This window comes from Pempheris klunzingeri, chromosome 12 (genome assembly GCF_042242105.1).
Source record: "Pempheris klunzingeri isolate RE-2024b chromosome 12, fPemKlu1.hap1, whole genome shotgun sequence".
NCBI classification, from domain to species: domain Eukaryota; kingdom Metazoa; phylum Chordata; class Actinopteri; order Acropomatiformes; family Pempheridae; genus Pempheris; species Pempheris klunzingeri.
The window spans coordinates 19,198,309-19,216,971 of NC_092023.1; the positions used below are offsets into that span (position 1 = coordinate 19,198,309).

The following is an 18,663-nucleotide window of genomic DNA, read 5'->3' on the forward strand; positions in this document are numbered from 1 at the left end:
AAATAGGTCAGCTGCAGCACAGGTATCCTTTACATCCTATACTGGCTCCCACTGTCCGCTGATGAAAGAGAATACCCCCGTCTCTGCAGCCCTGGGCCCTGCTGGCCGAGCGTACAGTGGCTTATAAGAGGCCATTTCCTTCATAATCATAGCTACCTTCCCCTGCTGTAATCTCCCAAAGGACAGTGGCAATTAGCCTGGGGAGGGCGTGACTGTAGTAGGGTCATCTGTGGCATCTCGATTACCTCATGGCCTGCCATTAAAACACATAGCACACACATTTTGGGATCAGCCAGACATGTCAGGTCTGCGTAAAATGGGCCTGGATGAACTTCTTCTCTACTCGAATGTATTACTTTTAGTTGATCATTAGGCCTCTTCTTTTCTCATCTCTTGCCACCTTATTGTTTGATTATCAGTTTGCTTCACAGTCATTTACAGGATCTTTCTATTTGACATTATTTACATAAAAACACACAAAATCACCAAAGGGTCTGGATGTTGTTTAAGTTTTGTCAACAACAGTCGAGGAAGAGATCTTTCACTCGTGTCTTTCCAACTTGTTGACATAGCAGAGAGGATTTCCTAGAATAAGTGGCATTAATATCACCCGATGAACCTCCGGCTCCAAGTTTGGAAATTTCCCCCAAGTGTGACAGGTCTGTCAATCTACTTAAGTATGCACATCCCACCGTCTGTGTGAGTCTTAACCGTGTTAGCATATTATTAGTCTCTTTCTCACACACATAACTCTGATCATTCTCTGAGGATTAGCGGCGTAGAATCATGTAAAAGCCTGTGCACAACCTGCAGACCACACTGCAGTAATTGACAGAGGCAGCGCCACGCTCCCGACACAATGCACTCATTGATTCCTCTTTGCTTTTGTCAATAACAGCCCTGGCTGCAACATGCACGTGCGGAAGCCACAAAAGAGCTGTTTTAAAGATAGCCGGAGCTTTTTAAAAGATTACCCTGTCTGCAAGTCATTACAGGGGCTCGATAAGAGTCTGTCATCGTGCGGTAATGTTCCAGAGATCCTGTTGTTCCCCTAAGCTGCCCCCCGTCCCCGCTTTACTCCCTCTCGCTCATGCTTTTCTTAAATGGGAGCAGTGTGGTGTTGTGGCGAGGTGAAGCCACGGTCTACTGAACACTGCGACATTCATCTAAATGGAATCAGATAAAGCTAGGGGCCTGAATACCTTCAACATAAACATCACCTGGAGCCCCCAGTAGGGGCCCCTGGCACTGCTGGGCAGTCAACCAATGTCTGCAAACATCAGGGAGCTCAACCAATAGCAGAAGCTGAAAGGAGGGAGGGAAATCCTTTCTAGCCAATGTGGCTGGCTGCAGATGAGATCAGGCCTGTGGGCTCCTTCCACGCCAGGCGATACCCCCCCAGATGTGGGCGAGGGGAGGTGATGTGGGTGTGAGAGTGATTGTGTGAGAGAAACGGATATGACCTTTACGCGTGTAGATCAGGTTCCCTGTGGAGTGGAGTGGGAGTATGAAGCTGTTGGTAACATTTTGGAAAGAGGTGAGAATTACAATGATGTAAAAAAGATAGGCTGGAAGACTGAGAAACGTTAAATAGGGAATCACAAGGGAAAGCATGTAACTGTAATGCTATTCTACCTTATTTTCAACGCAGGTCGAAAGGACAAGAGCGAAACAGCAATCAACATGCCTAGACAAATAATTATCCTCATAAATGCAGGAGCCACTCAAGTCAAAAAATAATTCCACCACCTGGGGTGTAAAGAATGCTCCAAAAAGTCTGGGGAGGGTGTTGAGAAAACAATGGAAGGTGGGATAATTACAGAGAAAATGAGAGATGAACTCGGCGGTAACCCTCAGCGAGGAGGGGAAAAACAAACTGGAAAACATGTCACACAGAGTTAATCACAGTGGTTTTTTCTGCAAGTTGTGTGAGCACGAGCGGACCTGCCCATCCTGGATAGAGCTATCTGTCAGCAGAGGAGAGCAGGCTCATGGGAACTGGATGACCTGCTGGGTTTCTCTGCCTTTACCACACAGAGCTGTGCAGCAATGGCTCTTCCTCTGCACACAGAGGCCTGGTTCGATGGATACTTATACAGATGATTGAGAATGCTCAACAGCCAGACCACCTTATACGATTGATTTGGGGCCGGCTGTTAATTCTCGCAGCGTGTAGCGTGAAACAGTAAAGGCCAGTGATTTCCATCTGTTCAATGAACACAAGTGTTCCTCACAGCTCTGGATCCAAACACACTTAATCTTGGGTTTCTGACACTACTTTGAATCTTGTTTCAGGAGGATTCAAGAGGGGTGGTGGGCGGGTGTTCTGAGAGGTGGCAGCCAAGCAGCAGATGGAAACAAGGCGTCCAGGAAATTAGTGGAGATGGGGTGCAGCGAGGACATAAGTTGGCATGGTGTCAGCCTGTTTTCTTTAGGTGGAAGAAAAGCACGGACAGACAAAAAAAAAAAAACAAGAGGGATAAAGTACATATAAGGTGGAAAAGGGAAGTGACAAGTGAGGATGGGAGTTGTCATCAGAGCCATTGGGCTAGCTGGGTGGTAGCTGAAAGTTTAGGCAGTGGGACAGAATAGAAATCCTGTGGTGAGTCCCTGCATACTGATGACCTGGCTGTAACGGCTGGATCGGCTCTCCGGCAGTTATTCATTAAGCCATTCAAAGAGCACAATCAAGTCATTTGTGTGGCCCTCTGTTTCAGACTGTTTTTCCTCTCTTTGTGCTCTGCTTTTTTTTGCAGGCGAGAGAGAAGAAGAAACAGAATACATGTCAATGAATAAATCAGCGACGAAGAAAAGAGTGAAAACGGTTAGACCTGGGCAGCGAGCTGAAGCCAGCTGTTGGCCCTCCTTTTGAGCAGAAAAGAAGTAATTGATGGCGGAAGCGGCTCATGCAGGAGCTAATTCACTTTTAAGGCAGTTTGATAAATGAATGAACATTCAAATTCAATCTACCTGGCTGGAAATTAAAGGAGGATAATTGCAAAGGCCACTTGATAGAACAGGTCTTTCCTTACAAAGTGCCTGCCATTTAGACACTTTGCCTCCTACTGAGGAGTAAGAGCGCCCTCTTGTGTCAACACCTTTAGACAGGCAACAACACACTGAAAACATTAAGTTAATAATATTGATTTTATTGCCATCCATATATACACATATCTTTCTCTTTTGTAGTATTTATACAGCTTAAAGCATAAGGATCGCTGTGTAAACAATGAACAGAGAACAATGAAAAAAGGCTGAACTTTGTGTAGCTCATCTGAGTTACAGGAAAAGCAGCGTGTTAATCAAACTAGTGCCTGATCATAAAGAGGCAGTACAGTACATGTTGCTTCCACAATACTGCATGACACGATTGGAGGAAGACACACAGCATCGGGGGGGGGAACGACAGCTGATTATCTGCTGAGTTGTGTGACTCTTTGCTGGCCCTCTATGAAATCCTACAGTATGCTGGAGGTGCTATGTGAAACGGATCTACAGGAACGACATGTAGTACCCTAAAATAGGCCTGGGTTACCATGGTGACACTGCCTGGGGTTAACTGTAACACAGAGGAGGAACAGCACTGACGTGTTTATGAAACACAATAACACACTAGAAAAGGTCCTGTGGATGGAGTTACTGTCTCTGTTTCAGGACAACTTAACACGTTACCATGCAATTCAACACTCACAATCACTAAAGTCTTTGCGTTGTCCTAGAGATGATTTCGACGAGATATTTTCTATGTAGAGACGAGACAAAAGCAGAGCAGAGGAGAAATGGCAGAATGTGTAGATCATTTCCTAAACTGTGTGTCGGGCTTTGCGATTGTGATGAGCAACAGTGGCAGCAGCACAGATTACAGTGTGTGTGTAAATGATCCATCAGAGGTCTGATTTAAATGAGTTACAACACATGCTGACATTGCTCGTCTTGTGATACACACACACACACACACACACACACACGCACACTAACACACACCAGTGAACATACTCATTATACAAACATCAAAGAATTCAGACAGTATCTTCTCAAGTCTTCATAAAAGTAGAAAATTAGAAATTCCATTTGGATTAATGGAATGGGTTAATGAACAACCAGCATCTATTTAGCTGAACTGAATTCTACACAGGTTAATTAAATGGTTATTACTCATGTGGCAGCAGCCTGATTCCTCTCCCCTCTGTGTGCAGGGTGGCCTGGCTGCCGAAGCAGCAGCAGGCTTTGGTCAGTCGCTCAGACAGCAACAACTGTTGTGAGTAACACTTCCATCCTGTTATGTCTCTGTTTTCATGGAGGGACGAGGAATCAAAGTTTTCACTCTAATAAGGTGGTGTTTTTGGTTCAATCAAAAGTGCAAAAAAAATTATTTTGGAATTCAGTCATGGAGTAGTAGTGGGGTCCTTCTCTAGTGGCAGCACGTTTTCAAAATAAAATAGGTAAGGTATTACCTGTGGATAAATTCATTCTTGCCACATTTAATCTCAGTAGCAAAAAGGCAAATTAAACCTGTAGAGCTACGACGATACAGTTATTAATACAGGCACAGAAAATAAAGCTTGACAAGCAACCATTAAAAAAAATGTGTTAAATTCTTTAGCCAACAAAAAACACAGACCGATATTCACAATGTGTTATTACTTCACTTGCTGGGAGGCAAAAGTGTTTCTTTTGGGGTTGTTACATGCATACACATATGCACACAAACACACACTGGTCATATCAAACATTAAGAAATGTCAAACTTATTATTGTCACAGACACAGGCAGCCTCCAGTGACGGACTGACAACTTCACACTTCTCAAATCTCCTCTCGTCTCTTCTCTTGCTGTGGAGATGATGACCATGCTTCCCCTGGATACCGACACATAGTTAGTTCACAATAGTTACGTTAATGTAGTTGGAGTGAACAGACAACCCTTGATTTGCGCCCAGGAGTGTGTTGTCTGTTCTCTTCTGAACTTCCCGTCTTCGAGGTCACTCGGTGCTCTCCAGGCCCAGCTCCGCTTCCTCTTTGCCAATAATGGTTTCTGGTACGCCTCCCTCTCCCTGGAACAGCTCCTCCATCAGCTGCTCTCCAGCGCTGCCGGCCCGTGATGCCCACAGAGCAGCGCCCTCCCTCAGGCCCAGCGAGCGGAGCAGCCGAGCGTATTCCAAAAACGCTGCTTCGATAAGTTTATGTGCAAACGCGGGTCAAGGAGAACTCGCAACAGTTCATGGGACAAAAAAAAACACAGCAAGTAAAAATTAAAAGGTGCAACACATAATTACTTCATTTAAAAAGTGGGAACTGAATAGGATCCAATGGAGCTGAATGTTACATGCAAACAGGTGACAAAGGAAAAATTAATAAACAACAAATAAATGAGTGAGGAAATATTATGAAGGGTCGCTAAATGGTTTGGTGACTAAAACGATATTATTATTCCATATTATTATATTATTACATCTATTATGAAATTAGATTATGATATTATTTCATCTAAGGGGACGTTTGCAGTTGCCAGATCTTAGACACTCCTATTTTCCTGGCTCCAAATGAACCCGCTTGCATCATGGGTGAGAGGAGCGGCTCAGCTGAAGCTACTTGTGCTCTTCCCCCCTCAGACTACCTTTTAATGCAAACTCTAGGTAGTTTCTGTGACTTTAGACATCTCCAAAATCACTACATTTAAATCAATGCATGTAGGCTAAATTCTGGAAAGACTTTTCAACCTACTGCTAATAGTCACTGAAATTGCAAAGATTAGTTGGTTGCACACACTAGAGCTTGTGCCTGGAGATTTCTACAAGAGTTTATACTTGTTAAGTCTGAAAATGAGTTATTTTCACTTTCGTGAAAGACAGCTGGACCACCACAAGTGGGTGTCTACATATTGTATGCTCAGTAATGACACATTTCTAGTCGGAATATCATGTTATTAAACTTACATTTTTAATCTGTTCATTTATCTTGTCTTGTTTTTTTGTGTTTGTGATATTGTACCTAATATCTACTTTTTGTATCAGTTTTCAGGCTTTCAAAGTCTAGGCTGTAAAAGTTATCTCATGAGTTTGCAGCATGACCGAGCTCTGTGACAACAGTATGATATTGGCTATTGGGAACACATGAAATGCAGCACAATGTGCTTAGCGGAGCGTCTAAATTGACCTTCATTGAGAAAAAGCTCTCTGCTACCGAGTGCACGTCTGCAATAGAGATGGACAGAGTTGGGAGCTGAGCTAACACTGGCTATAAATGGTCCTCAGAGTGCAGTAATAGGTTTTCAAAAAGGATATTGGAAGAGTCGTTGGCCTCCATCACCCCATACTTCAGACAGGCTTCGATGAAGAGGGCGGCGCGATCAAAGTGCCTCATGCTGCACAGGAGATAGAAGGAGGAGGAGGAGGAGAGAGCTTTTTTAGAAACCAGCACCTTCCACGCTTTGATGAGTGTAATCCTAAAACATACATCAACCCTGTTGTCCTGATGCCACTCTAATGCCCTGCGAGAGTTTTTGCCACCAGAGAAATCTCAGAACTGTCAAAGAGGAGGACAAGTAGACCCACAGCAGATCGATGCTGAGGTAAAAGATACAGGGCCAGACCATTCTGTGCACTGTGAAGTGTCCTTCGCTGCACTCAGTTAGAAAAAGAAGAAGAAACTGAGAAGGACTCAAATGAGTGTGAATACAGATGAAAGAAGAAGAGAACAAAGTAGACGGTGGTCAAGCAGAAAAAAGTCAAGTGAAAGAGGTTATAAAGGGAATCTCAATCTAGAGAATAAATAGTGAGGCCGGATATTCGCTTACACTTGTTTATTTCAGTGAACTTTGTAAAGCACTATGAGACACTCTGTTGTGATATTGGGCTATACATATAAAATTGAATTGAATTGAATTGAATGTGTTTATTTCTGGGAAATTAATTAATACAAGACAGACTAAGTTTGTGTTTCTGTTTTCTTTCAAATTCAGCACTTTTCAAGAGCTCAATCTAAGACAAAGCCAAACTCTCACACATTTTTTATGTCTCAATATATATACATACAGTATCCGGGGCCTGGTTCTTACCTGTGGAGCATCTCTCCCACTTTGGAAAAGCAGCCCAGACTTAGCAGCACCAGGATGGCTTTGGACTTCTGGTTGACCTGTGGGGAGCACAGGTGCTCTGCCCAGCGCTTCAGCACATCTGAGCTCTCTGCTGGACTCAGACGCACCTGGAAACACACACACACACACAACATGCAAGGCAATGAAACTCCGGCTGCTTAAAAGGTGCTTTCTTAGTACAATGTAAGAGCATGGCAGTGTTGGGCAGCTCTAAACAACAATCACTGCATAATTGTTAGAAATCCTATTAATCTCTCCCATTAAGTTTTTACACTTACCAACAGAAAATATAAAAACTCAAGCGCTCACATACACAGTATGTACACACTTAACACCCACATCCCACTCACATGCCCACACACTCACAAACTATCCAAACATTACACAGTATCTGATGTTTCCGGCTGATGGACGCCGTCACACTGAGTTACCTTAGCCAGCCAAGCAGCACGGTTCCACTCCCCGTAGGTCTGCAAGTACCGGCAAGCATCCGCTGCCTTGTCAATCAAACACAACAGCTGTACTCCCTCTGACAGACAGCAAAAGACGGGGATTTGTACATAGATGTGAGATGGAGAAATGACGGCCTGTCACACTGCCAAGATTTCTTGACACTGTAAATCTGCAGGCAGGAGTCACGCTAATTATGCAAGATGTGGAGTCCAATCCATATATTTCCTTTAAATAAATGTGTTAAATAACTATTACTATAGCTTGTTCAGACAGACTGTTTTTTTTCAGGTGAGAAATAACTGCAACCTATTTAAAACCTTCACAAAACATATAATGTTTAAAAGAATTCTGGTTCATTTAAAGCCTTAAGAATAGATTACTTATTTAAAGATATTTCAAGGCATTTTCAAGGCTGCAGACACCCACACAATGAATGCTGCTTATGCTCATTAAAATAAGAGCGGAGAAGGTTGCTGACTGCTATCAGACAGTCACACTACCTGCTAGCTTGCCGTTGGCGATCATGTTGGTGGCCACTAGTTTGATGGTGGACTGTGAGGGTCCTGAAGAGGTGATGGTGGTGACAAGGCAGGCCTTGAGTGAATCACAGTAGTAGCTGGGGTTGTCTGCGCTCGTCTCCAACAATAACTGCACCGCTCGGTCCGTCTGAGAGCAGCAACAAAGAGATGAAAATGTAATGACGGAGGTTAGGAGGGAGAAGCAAGCCATTAGCAGCTCAGGCGGGTAACCACTGTGTGAGCCGAACAAGATGGAATAACAAGGGGAAATTATGCTGATTATCGTGCTTTTCATCTGGTGCAGATGATGGATCAAGCTCATGCTGGTGTCAGCTCAGACTGGCCTCTGCCTGCCTGCCTGCCTGCCTGCTGGAGGACTGCACCTCCAACAAACAGCTTGCTGATTGCAGCCTGTGATTAGAGGGAGAGCGGTGACACTGAGAAGGGGGGGGTGGCTCCAATCTCCACAGGCTGAGACACCACGGAGGCCAGAGGCTGCACTTATCGTCCATCTTGCTTCATTAGGCTCCACGGCACCGATACGAGCCATTTGCCATTAGGACAATATGCGTTTATGCACAGCTCAGGAGTGTTAGTGTGTGCGTGTGTGAGAGAGACAGAGGAGTGGTATTTAGTGTGAAAGGAAGGAGAGAAGTTGCAAAATTATTTTCGCAATTGTTAAATTATTGGGGATTAGATAAGGAAGTGACAGCTAATACTACTAAAACCTTAGGAATTATCATATAAATTCATCCATTCATGTGTGAGGGAAGATTATGTTGCTAGTAGATGTCAGTCACTGAAGATATGTTTGATGAATTCCTGTCTTTTATTCTGAAAATTGAAACATTTGGGGAGGAACTTGTACCTTATTTCACCTCCATATGATATGAATACAACTTGTATCTGTAGCCTCCTTACAGGCATCATGTGTGGACTGTATGTGTGGTGTAATACTTACTTGACCCAGCAGGAGGAGCTGGTCAGCACATTTCTTCGTGTGTTCATAACTGGAGCGCTTCACCTCCTGCAGGTGAACTCGATCCAACTGGAACTTCTGTTGAACATTAGAAAGTTGGAGCCACAAGTTAGCGTATTTTTTTTTTTTTTCTTCTTCTTCTCTTTTTGCTTCACGCTGCTTCCAAAGATCCATGGTCAAACCGTGCACGTGTGTGTGGGAGAGACAGAGATGGAATGAGTCGGTACACACAGATTATACACTAGGGGCATTAAAAGAATAATGATGAACAAAAAAGACATGGAGGACAATTATAGAAATGCAGGGTCCAGAGAGAGAGAGAGAGAGAGAGAGAGAGAGAGAGAGAGAGAGAGAGAGAGAGAGAGAGAGAGAGAGAGAGAGAGAGAGAGGTTTAATTATAACATCTTTAAAATATTCAGGAGTTTTCAGTGTTTCTGGTGCCAGAGCCTCAAATACTGCCTTTCATTATTTCATTACATGTTCCCTGATGGGAGATCAGATTTTTCTTTCAGTGAGCAAATGATAGGCATGAAACACGAAAACAGCAATAGATATTGCAAAGTATGAGCGCTCATCTGGTTTATATGAGGACTAGAGGGGGAGAAATGATACAATGAAGGGAGAGATAACAGCATAGTAGAAAATTAGATACATAGGCTGTATGTGTGCGTATCTATTTCTAACAGGAACTTTACTTTTTTTGGACATTATTATGATGAATTCTTCAGTGAGTCACAGCCGTGGGCATAAATCCTTGCAGAGATACCAAATGAGTTTAGCAACTGTGTGCTCTGTATTGGAGTCTTGGATATTAGTAATTACAGTCAGACTTCTTCCACTGAAGCTATTTCATGACAACAGGAGCCAAATGTTGCTGCAGACTGTCTGGGTAGCTCTTTGAAAGTCTTAACTTTGTGATCACTGCATAGCCCCTCATTAACAGGGAGTCAGATTTTCACAAGAACTTTGCATAATCCATTAAAAACACCCCGAAAAACACTTATTTAAGACTTTTCGACACAATCTCTGCTGGCTGAAATTCTTCTACTTCAAATCGGCCGATCAAAAATCAAAAAAGGTACATGTTCTCTCCTTTGCTCCACTTCCTTGGGTATATTAATGCAGCCTCGTGGGTAACAAAAAACACCTCAACCCAACTACAACCAAAGAATGCCTTCCCTTGCACAGTGCGCAGACTCTTTAATTGCAAACCCTGCTTCTTTTCAAGCTTTTCCTCTAAAGCTAAGTCCACAGAGGTATTTTCTGCAGCCTGAGCACAAAGACAATATGTGGTGTTCACAACTCCAAAACTAAAAAAATAGACCTTTCACGAAAAACCTTTGCATTCACTATGGCAACACAAAGGTAGATGTCTTTGTTCGATGGGCTGTGTGGCTGCCATGCCAACCAGCAAAATGATGCGGTTGCAGAAGAGACCAATCAATGGACATCTCTTGAAGAACTTTTTCGAACACCCCTCAGAACAAACTGGGTCGATAATTAAAGTTGTACAAAAAAGGAGAAGACTGTGTATTGTTTATAAGGGCCTAGACCGCTGGTTCAGCTTCGCCATCAACGATGCATTGATCAGAGCGATGACACGGCACAAACAAGACAGGGACTCTTTTTAATTGAAGATTTCCTGGTGAGGGCTTGAATCAAGGTAAGGAGATGTTGGGGGAATTAAAAGTGCTGAGGGCGAAGTGAAAGATACGTTTGACCTCAAAGTGCGATTTGCTTCCCTTAAAGACCGGGACTCAGTGAGACAACAGAGGAGAAACACAATGGCATTAATAATGAAATGCGCTGTGTGACCGGGCCGTTGTTGTTGACACTGTGGATGACAAGCGACAGGCTGGTGGTGTTTGTTGTAGTCTGCCTTCAGGACAGTAATGGTCTCTGGATGAGTACTGAGGGAATTTTTAATGTTGACTGCTGGGATCATGTATTTGTCTCTATTGTCTCTGTTTACCAGGCAAAAGCAACAAAAATAAGCTCACACGCTCTCTTGTTTCACTGACCTGGAAGTAAGAGCTCTCACACAGGACGTCATGGCAGATGTCCAGGTGGTTCTGGGGTGCAGGCTGGGTTCCTTCACTTTCAGCCTGTCCCTCTGCAGTGGACACACTAAGCTGACGAGCCTGGGCAAACGCCTGGAGGTAGTGGGACGCCACCGTCCAGAAGTGAAGATCCGACTCATCCCCAAACAGCCTGCGGTTTACCACAACAACGCATCAGCTGGGGCCCGGAGTGGATAATGTTCTCTCTGGAGTAGTTAGTCAAACTCTGCCATCTGAATCAACATGCTACTTGGTGCTACTAGTAGTTTACTCGCTAATGACCATAGTTCCTGTATCTTCCAGCCCACGCCAGCTCCCCAACACCCCCTCTCCGCATCCTTCTGCCTTTTCCTCCGTTGTTTACTTCCTTTTTACATATCTGCACAGGCACACAGCTGTTGCTAGGTTACCTTGCTACATTATCAATGGCTTGAACACTTGGATAGAAAAATGCAGAGACATAATCATGAGCTCTCTGTGAGAACACGCTTACGGTATTTGGTGTACAAAAATAATCCAGGGGACTTTCCAGGTAAATCATGGCTGTAATGGCTGGATGTAGGGGGGGGGGTATTGCATTTCCGCTCAGACTGGCTGTTCTAGATTTGTCAGATGCTCGAGGGAAACGAGAACTGGAGCACAGGCAAGATCAGAGTTGCTGACACCAGCTCTCATGCCATGCTTTTTTGTGGAGTTACAGAATCAGGGCTGTACAGTTACAGCGAAAATAAACTTGGAAGATAAATGACTGTTTTAAAAGCAAAGGTATTCAACTTGCCTCATTATATTGCATCACTCTATCTTTTCCAATTGCGTTACATATTCCGAATTAAGTAAAACGTAAAAAAAAAAAGTTACATCTTTATACTTTTACAGAAATCACTTCCCACCCATCTTAAAATACATTAATAAAAAGGCTCAAAAGTAGCTTGATTTGCAAACCTAGTTCAGCTTTAGATCACTGCAACAAACAGACCCACTCTATCACTTAACATTCATAGAAACAGACATTAGCAGTAGCAAGCACATTGACATAAAGACAAGTTTAACATGAATACTGTAGAATGTAAGAGTGCCATCCAACTTCCTGGATAGCTACTGTCTTTTTATCATGTCATAGCTTACAGAAACCACAGTTTTGCTAGAAGCCAATAACTATAGCTTTCACGAGTATTTGAGATAGGGGTGCTGTCTGAGAGTTTAAAATAAATGTGGACTCTCATGAACACAGTACAGTCTGTGCAGACACCAAACTCTACGCTGACTTTTAACTCACCGTGAGACCAGGAGGCAGCGCTGCAGCAGGCTGAGCTCCGGGTCCTGTAGCACACTCTTCATATCACTGGGGAGCCAATCAGAGACAGACAATCAGAGTGCAGCTAGAGCCAATTACACTTTTCAGACACAGCGGGCCCAGTGTGGCTGTTATGGGGGACGTCGTCTTATCTGGCACCCCGCAAACTACATGCTCTTTGGGCCTGCTGTCTAAACACAAAGGACGCTGGGACTCGACAGCAAGCCAGAAGTACATAAACAAAAACTGACACTTGGCCCAGATACATTGGCAAACACATGTACATACGCATACACCAACATCTGATTCTTGGCATTCAAATGATGATATTAATAATAAATATTCTCGTTTGAGCTACAGTGTGTGATCACTGCCAATAGAAAGCAGAAAAAAGAACTCACTTTGACAAGGAGTTGAGCTGCTCCTGGATCAAGCCTTTTATCTCGTCTTTCTCATTGTAGTCTCTGAAACAGAGGAATCAGACTCAAATGGCTCTACTCACATCTCCCTAAAATAAAACCTGACCTGATATTAAATGGGAAGCTGAGAACCTGCAGAGGTCCGTGTCAGGCAATAATAGATAACTCTATTCTAGCATTCATGCTGAGATCAGGAAGAGCCCTGTGAGTGCTGTTAATACATCTGCCTGACTTGTGATAAGGCAGCTGTGAGTGTTTAATAAAAAAAAAGCAGTGTTGCTCTAAAATTGGCCATAATCACGGTTCCCACTCTGTTTAAGAAGTATTTGTTCAGGACCTTTCCAAGACATTTTTCAGGAGTGTAGCACTTACTTACAATTGGTCATTTAGTTTACCAGTAGGTCTAGTGCTGACACACTTAACCCCAGTAGCATTCCTCCTTTTCTAATGATGCAGAGTTCATGATGAAGTGCATCAGGCTCATTACAGGAGGCAGCTACACCCAACACTGATAATTGTACAATAAGGTTGTCCGGCCTCCTCTTTTTGTTAGATGTAAGGGGCTAAAATGCACATAAAATTTTCCAGGACGACAGATTATTTCCAGGATACTTGTTCATTTTAGTCAATTTGCAGGTGTTTCCAAGAAAAATAGTCTCTAAATTTCTAGGGTTTTTTGGTGGCGTGGGAATCCTGTTTATTACAACAGGCTATAGCCTAATCACAATGAAGCTGTCTGAAAAAACAAAGCTAAACATCCTTTCTTATGGCGGCCTCTATGGGCTCCCATGTTTACAAAGGTGAGTTGCTTACACTGTGATATTGTTTCCAGTTTATGGAGGCAATAAACTGAACGCTTAGGTGGTTGGCAGATGGTATGGTGGAACAAAACAATACATCAAGGCAGGTCTTATACCTTCATGGTTGGAAATGTATTCAATATTTTATCCACCCTGAGTCGTTCTAATCTAATTCCCTTACAAACAGGTTTCTATTTTATATCTTATTAAACACAACTACCTCAGGCCTTTAGACCATTCCTGCACACAACCATTTCTAGCTTGTAACTCAAAACTGAACTAAAATCACCCTCAAGTCCAAAGTGAAACTATATCAAATAAGGATGGCGCTAGCTTTGACCTAGATCCCAATTCAAGTGGTTCATGTTTCTGCTGGGACTAATCAGTCTGAAAATAGTTCAACATTAAAATGACTAAAGCTCTTTTAGATACCATGTTTGGAGGCTAAAAAAACCCCTTCAATGGATTTATTCAATTCTGAATGACATATAGTTCATGGCGAGGAGGCCAGCCTGTGTTGATGCAGGTAAGTTTGACAGAAGATCAATAGCCTGCCTTCATCCCCAAGTTCAACAATGCACAGTATAGTATGCAAGTTCAAATGGAGTTGAACCTAAAGCAGCTCTGACGCATGCTGTGTGGGTATCAATAATTGAAACCTCCTGGCCCTGCTCTGCTTTCTAGCTTGCACCAGCTTGCTCTTCTGCTTATGCAGTGCTCTTTTATTCCACTATAAACCTCACATATTAAGCTGCCTACAAACAGATACAGTACAAGAAAACTAGGGCTTATAAAAGATCGTGACAAGGTAATGGATTTTTGATTTTGGACCTTTCAGTGTGTTATTGCATATTGCAAGTTCTTTTCTGGGAGCACTTGCTTTCATCAGACAGATTAATGTGTGGATATGTTGTGTCTGTGTTGATATTACTGAGGAAATGATTTTAGTGTGGACTCATTCTCGGTGACTTAATCAGAGACTTACACTTGAGTAATGTCCATGGTGAATGTTCCTGACCAGGGCTGCAGCAGGAGGAAAGCCTTGATAGTGAGGGCAGCTCGGGGCACCAGCAGGTAAGGACACCAAACTGGATCTGTACACATTCCCCACAGATCAGAAAAAACACAATAATAGACCACTGCTGGCAATGTAACGTGTAATTGTATAGATATTTAAAAATCACACAGTTTCTTAAGCATTTACTCTTCATTCAATGAATCTACTTCCTAAAAGCTCTATACGCAATTGTTCTTTCATTCCTTCACACTATTCCTTAGCTCACCAGTCAGGTCTTGCTCATCCATGCGGTAGCTGGCGGACTTCATGGCCATCTCCAGCACTCGGATACAGCCGTCATCAGAGGCCAGGACAACCTTGTCTGATGTGCACCAGTCAATGTCAAGGATGCGATAGTTCACGTTGCGACCAATCCGCATGCTGCTGACCATCTGGACCTGCAAGAGTGGAGGGCCGAGGTAGTTCATCTCAAACTGTCACCTAAAAGCTTCCCTCTAAAGCATCTGCAACAACTCAAGGGGGACGGTGGGGAATGACCGATTTCTCTGCAAAATTCAAAGAGAGCGAGACACAAAATGGGCTGATTTTTGGATTCAATTAAAGCCTGTTGTATTGAAAACAGAAGATGGGCCACATGGCAGGCTGCTGTGATTTAATTTGTTGAGTATAGCAGCATACAGAATGGAAGGCTCAGTGGACAAACAGCCTTTTCACCAACACCACTGTCCCTCTGGGTTTTTATGGGGCTGTATGGGAGTCAGTGCAACCCAGCTGTCAGCAGAGCGCTGAAGCATTTCGGATATCTCTCCCGCACTTCCTCTCCTCTCTTCATTCTCTTCTTCTCCTCCCTTTCTCTCCCTTTCTCTCTCTCTCTCTCCTCCAACCATGTAGTTGTTGCTCCTTTCCCTCTGCAGCTTAATACATCTTTTGTCTGCCTTTTACGATTGGGGACTGAAAACTGTGTCTTATCTCGCCTCCCCTCAAGAAAACACATCCCTCCACTCAGACAACAGTACTCCATTGGGGTGCTCCCCCTCCACCCTATGCTGCTTAATACACCCGGGTATCCATCTCCGTCCACATTCATCTGCTCTTCAATTTTTCTAACACACTGCTGCTGGGTAAGCTAACAAATATTGTGGCATGGATAAAGATAAAAAACAGTCCAGTCTGTGACATTAGATCAAATGATGAACTGGAGCGCAAAATAGCCAGAAGGATTCTTAGATGAGGTAAAATGAACTCTGTGCAGAGAAAGGATTTTCTGGATGATAAAGACTTTGGTAAACAAAGTTAAAGAGGAAGCGAGGATGCATGCTGCTTACAGGGATCAGGGTCATCCATCCTGCTATGGTTGAGCTTATATATGTCAGCGGAAAACTTTTAAGGCTTGTGTATGCACACTGTAATGGCTCTTTCATATAACAGGGCACTTACAGAGGATATGCCATTACCACAGTGTTAGTCTGAGTGAGGACATTAGTTAAATATGCCAGACCACAATACTGTAGTGCTTCAGTGATTACAGTGCTATGAAAAGACATTAATTCTGCCACAGTAAATGTGTTCAAATGTAAACCACTATGGAGCTGCAGACCGTTGCAGAGTCTTTCCTTTTATTTGAGTTAAACAGCGCTGTTGGATGATTCATGCTGGGAATTTATAAGGCGTAACAACAAACATCCGTCGATCAATGAATCAACTGCAAATGTGTGTAGAGCCTCACCTCTTTGGTGTCCCAGACCTCTGCTCCATCTGTGTACATGACCAGCAGCTTTTGGTTGCCCTTCCCCGGGGCAAAGCGAATCTTCTTCACCCACCCACGGTGTGTTGGTATTCCTCTGAAAACATCAACAGCATTGTTCCTTTCTACCCTACTGTCATTTTTCCCCATTTATTTTAAAACGTAAAAAACATCAGGATACAGACAGATAATCACAAAATGAATATTCTGGGCTGGTTCATACTTGGCTATTACAAAAATCTAAATTAACCGAACACATAAAACGGCAACAAAGCCTAAATAAACAGCCTACTTTGGAGAATTGCAGGTAGAATGTAGAATGCTGTGTGGTAAGTGGTCTAAAACTTGAATAAAATCTTAGAGTTTAGCTTTTACCTGGACAAACGAGCTTTGAGGTCCCAAAAATTGAGATTGCCGTCCACGTCCCCGAGCACCAGGGTGTCACCTTTCCAGGCAATGCATGCGATACTGCCCATGCTACCCTGCAACACAGGAGCAAAGCACATAATCAGCGAAAGCAACGAAGGGGAAAATAAGGAAAGATAAGTGCATATTTGTGCCCTGCTTAAAGATTCCTAATAGAACAAAAACCTAAATCTAAACATGTATATACCAGCGTTGAAAGCATGGCTTGATTACAAGCATCTTGCCTGTGTGAACTGACTACATTACACTATATTTCTATTAATGTCGCCAATGAGTTATCGTAGTTGTACCCTTCAAGTACAGAGGTAAACATTGTCATTCTTTAAAAATAACTTAAAGTCCAAGATCACTCTACATATTATTAGATGATAAACATAAAACAATGTTGTGACATTAACAAGTCACGTCAGTAATATAGCGACAGTGCAATCTTAACAGTGTAAAAAAACAAACAAAACACCTCTTCCCTCCACTATAAAGACATCATAGTCTGTGGCACTTAATGTTTAAATGTGAATTCAAAAAGGAAAATAAATGAAAAATATCTGTGGCAGCCGAGTGGTAAACAATCACCACGTCTGAGTTCGAGTTAAGGCTGTGCCACAAGACAGAAAGCTGATGTGAAGACATTAAGTGTCAGATCACCCTCAGTGTGTATGCAGTGGATAGATGTGACAAAACTTTTTAGGAGAGTTTCTGTCTGTTTCCTGACAGAGATATGAAGATCTTCTATCATCCTGAAAGGACTGTGAAACCATTGGGGTATGCAAATCTTTGAGAAATGAATCAGCAGCCGTCAAGAAGATAAGGCTTTAAAATCCCCAGGTAAACCTTCAGTGTCTGTCTATGTGGTGTGAATAGATGCGGGTAGTGAGCGAGCAAAACCCAGGCTGCCTAGCAATCCAATCTGCAGCTCAGAAACAGACTTGAGAATTTGATCAACTACAGTAGCTTTAGAAATACTGTATTGAGTAAGAAGAGTTTTGCTACCTCGAATGAAAATTGAAATGAAAATGGATAAATGTTAGTGATGATATACTAGAGTTGTGCTGTTTGACAGAAGATGTGGATAATAACAACAGAAGGTGCTAGCTACTCCATAGCACGACTCAGCTTGATACAATTACAAAGTCACAACTAGATAATTACTTCAAGAAAGTTCAAGTCAAAGTCTTGCAACCGACTTCAAACAATAGCTTCAATGTTATGGTACTCTGGGGAAATTGGATGCTTCGGCTACAGAGCACCTTTCTTTAAAGGGTTCTTTGTTAGTAGTCAAAACATCCTGCTGCTATGATATAACTCCCACATCTTATAGGCATCCATGTGAAAAGAAATCCTGTCTTCAGTAATAGCTTGCTTCTGTTTTCCAGCCTGGCCATTTGGCTGTCAAAGCAAGTTAAAGTTACTGTTAGGTGCTATACAGGTAAATACAGTACTAGTGTCTCTTTGTCTGAGTCGAAGTCACGCTCTGAAGCAGCGGAGGGAACACGTGCAACAGACATTATCTGGGACAAACTGATGACACACTGATGACACACTCAAAATCACACACATTCAGTTCGCTGTGTGCAAAAAAAAGGTTTAATCTAGCAAAAAAAAAAAAACACAAAGCTAGAGAAACTGTACACACATAAGGTTGGCAACCTTTTGTTGTGCAGCCAACATCTATATCATCCCCCGCACAAGCCCCACAAAAGACCTGAAGGACACAGTATATAGTGGGGGAGTGATGGCTTTTACTTTACAGAGGAGGGAATTGCGAAAACACTGGCTAACAACCAGAAAGCAGCGTTTCCCCTAAGCTCGAAAATTACTTAAAAGTCGACACAATGCAGCACTCCCCAAAACCGGGAA

At 42.9% G+C, this 18,663-nt stretch overlaps 1 protein-coding gene across 1 annotated transcript in view; it reads right to left on the reverse strand.

Moving 5' to 3' along the window:
• Positions 1-3,159: 3,159 nt before the first annotated feature.
• wdr11 (WD repeat domain 11) overlaps positions 3,160-18,663 on the reverse strand; it is a 51,359-nt gene continuing 35,855 nt past the window's right edge. The window contains exons 17-29 of the mRNA XM_070841067.1: positions 16,756-16,862; positions 16,363-16,477; positions 14,902-15,073; positions 14,604-14,712; positions 12,801-12,863; positions 12,382-12,447; positions 11,067-11,256; positions 9,028-9,123; positions 8,049-8,214; positions 7,527-7,624; positions 7,057-7,202; positions 6,284-6,363; positions 3,160-5,184 (exon numbers count right to left, since the gene is read on the reverse strand). Coding sequence (XP_070697168.1) covers positions 4,982-5,184; positions 6,284-6,363; positions 7,057-7,202; positions 7,527-7,624; positions 8,049-8,214; positions 9,028-9,123; positions 11,067-11,256; positions 12,382-12,447; positions 12,801-12,863; positions 14,604-14,712; positions 14,902-15,073; positions 16,363-16,477; positions 16,756-16,862 — 1,611 coding nt within the window. The 3' untranslated portion in view covers positions 3,160-4,981. The remainder of the gene's footprint in view (positions 5,185-6,283; positions 6,364-7,056; positions 7,203-7,526; positions 7,625-8,048; positions 8,215-9,027; positions 9,124-11,066; positions 11,257-12,381; positions 12,448-12,800; positions 12,864-14,603; positions 14,713-14,901; positions 15,074-16,362; positions 16,478-16,755; positions 16,863-18,663) is intronic.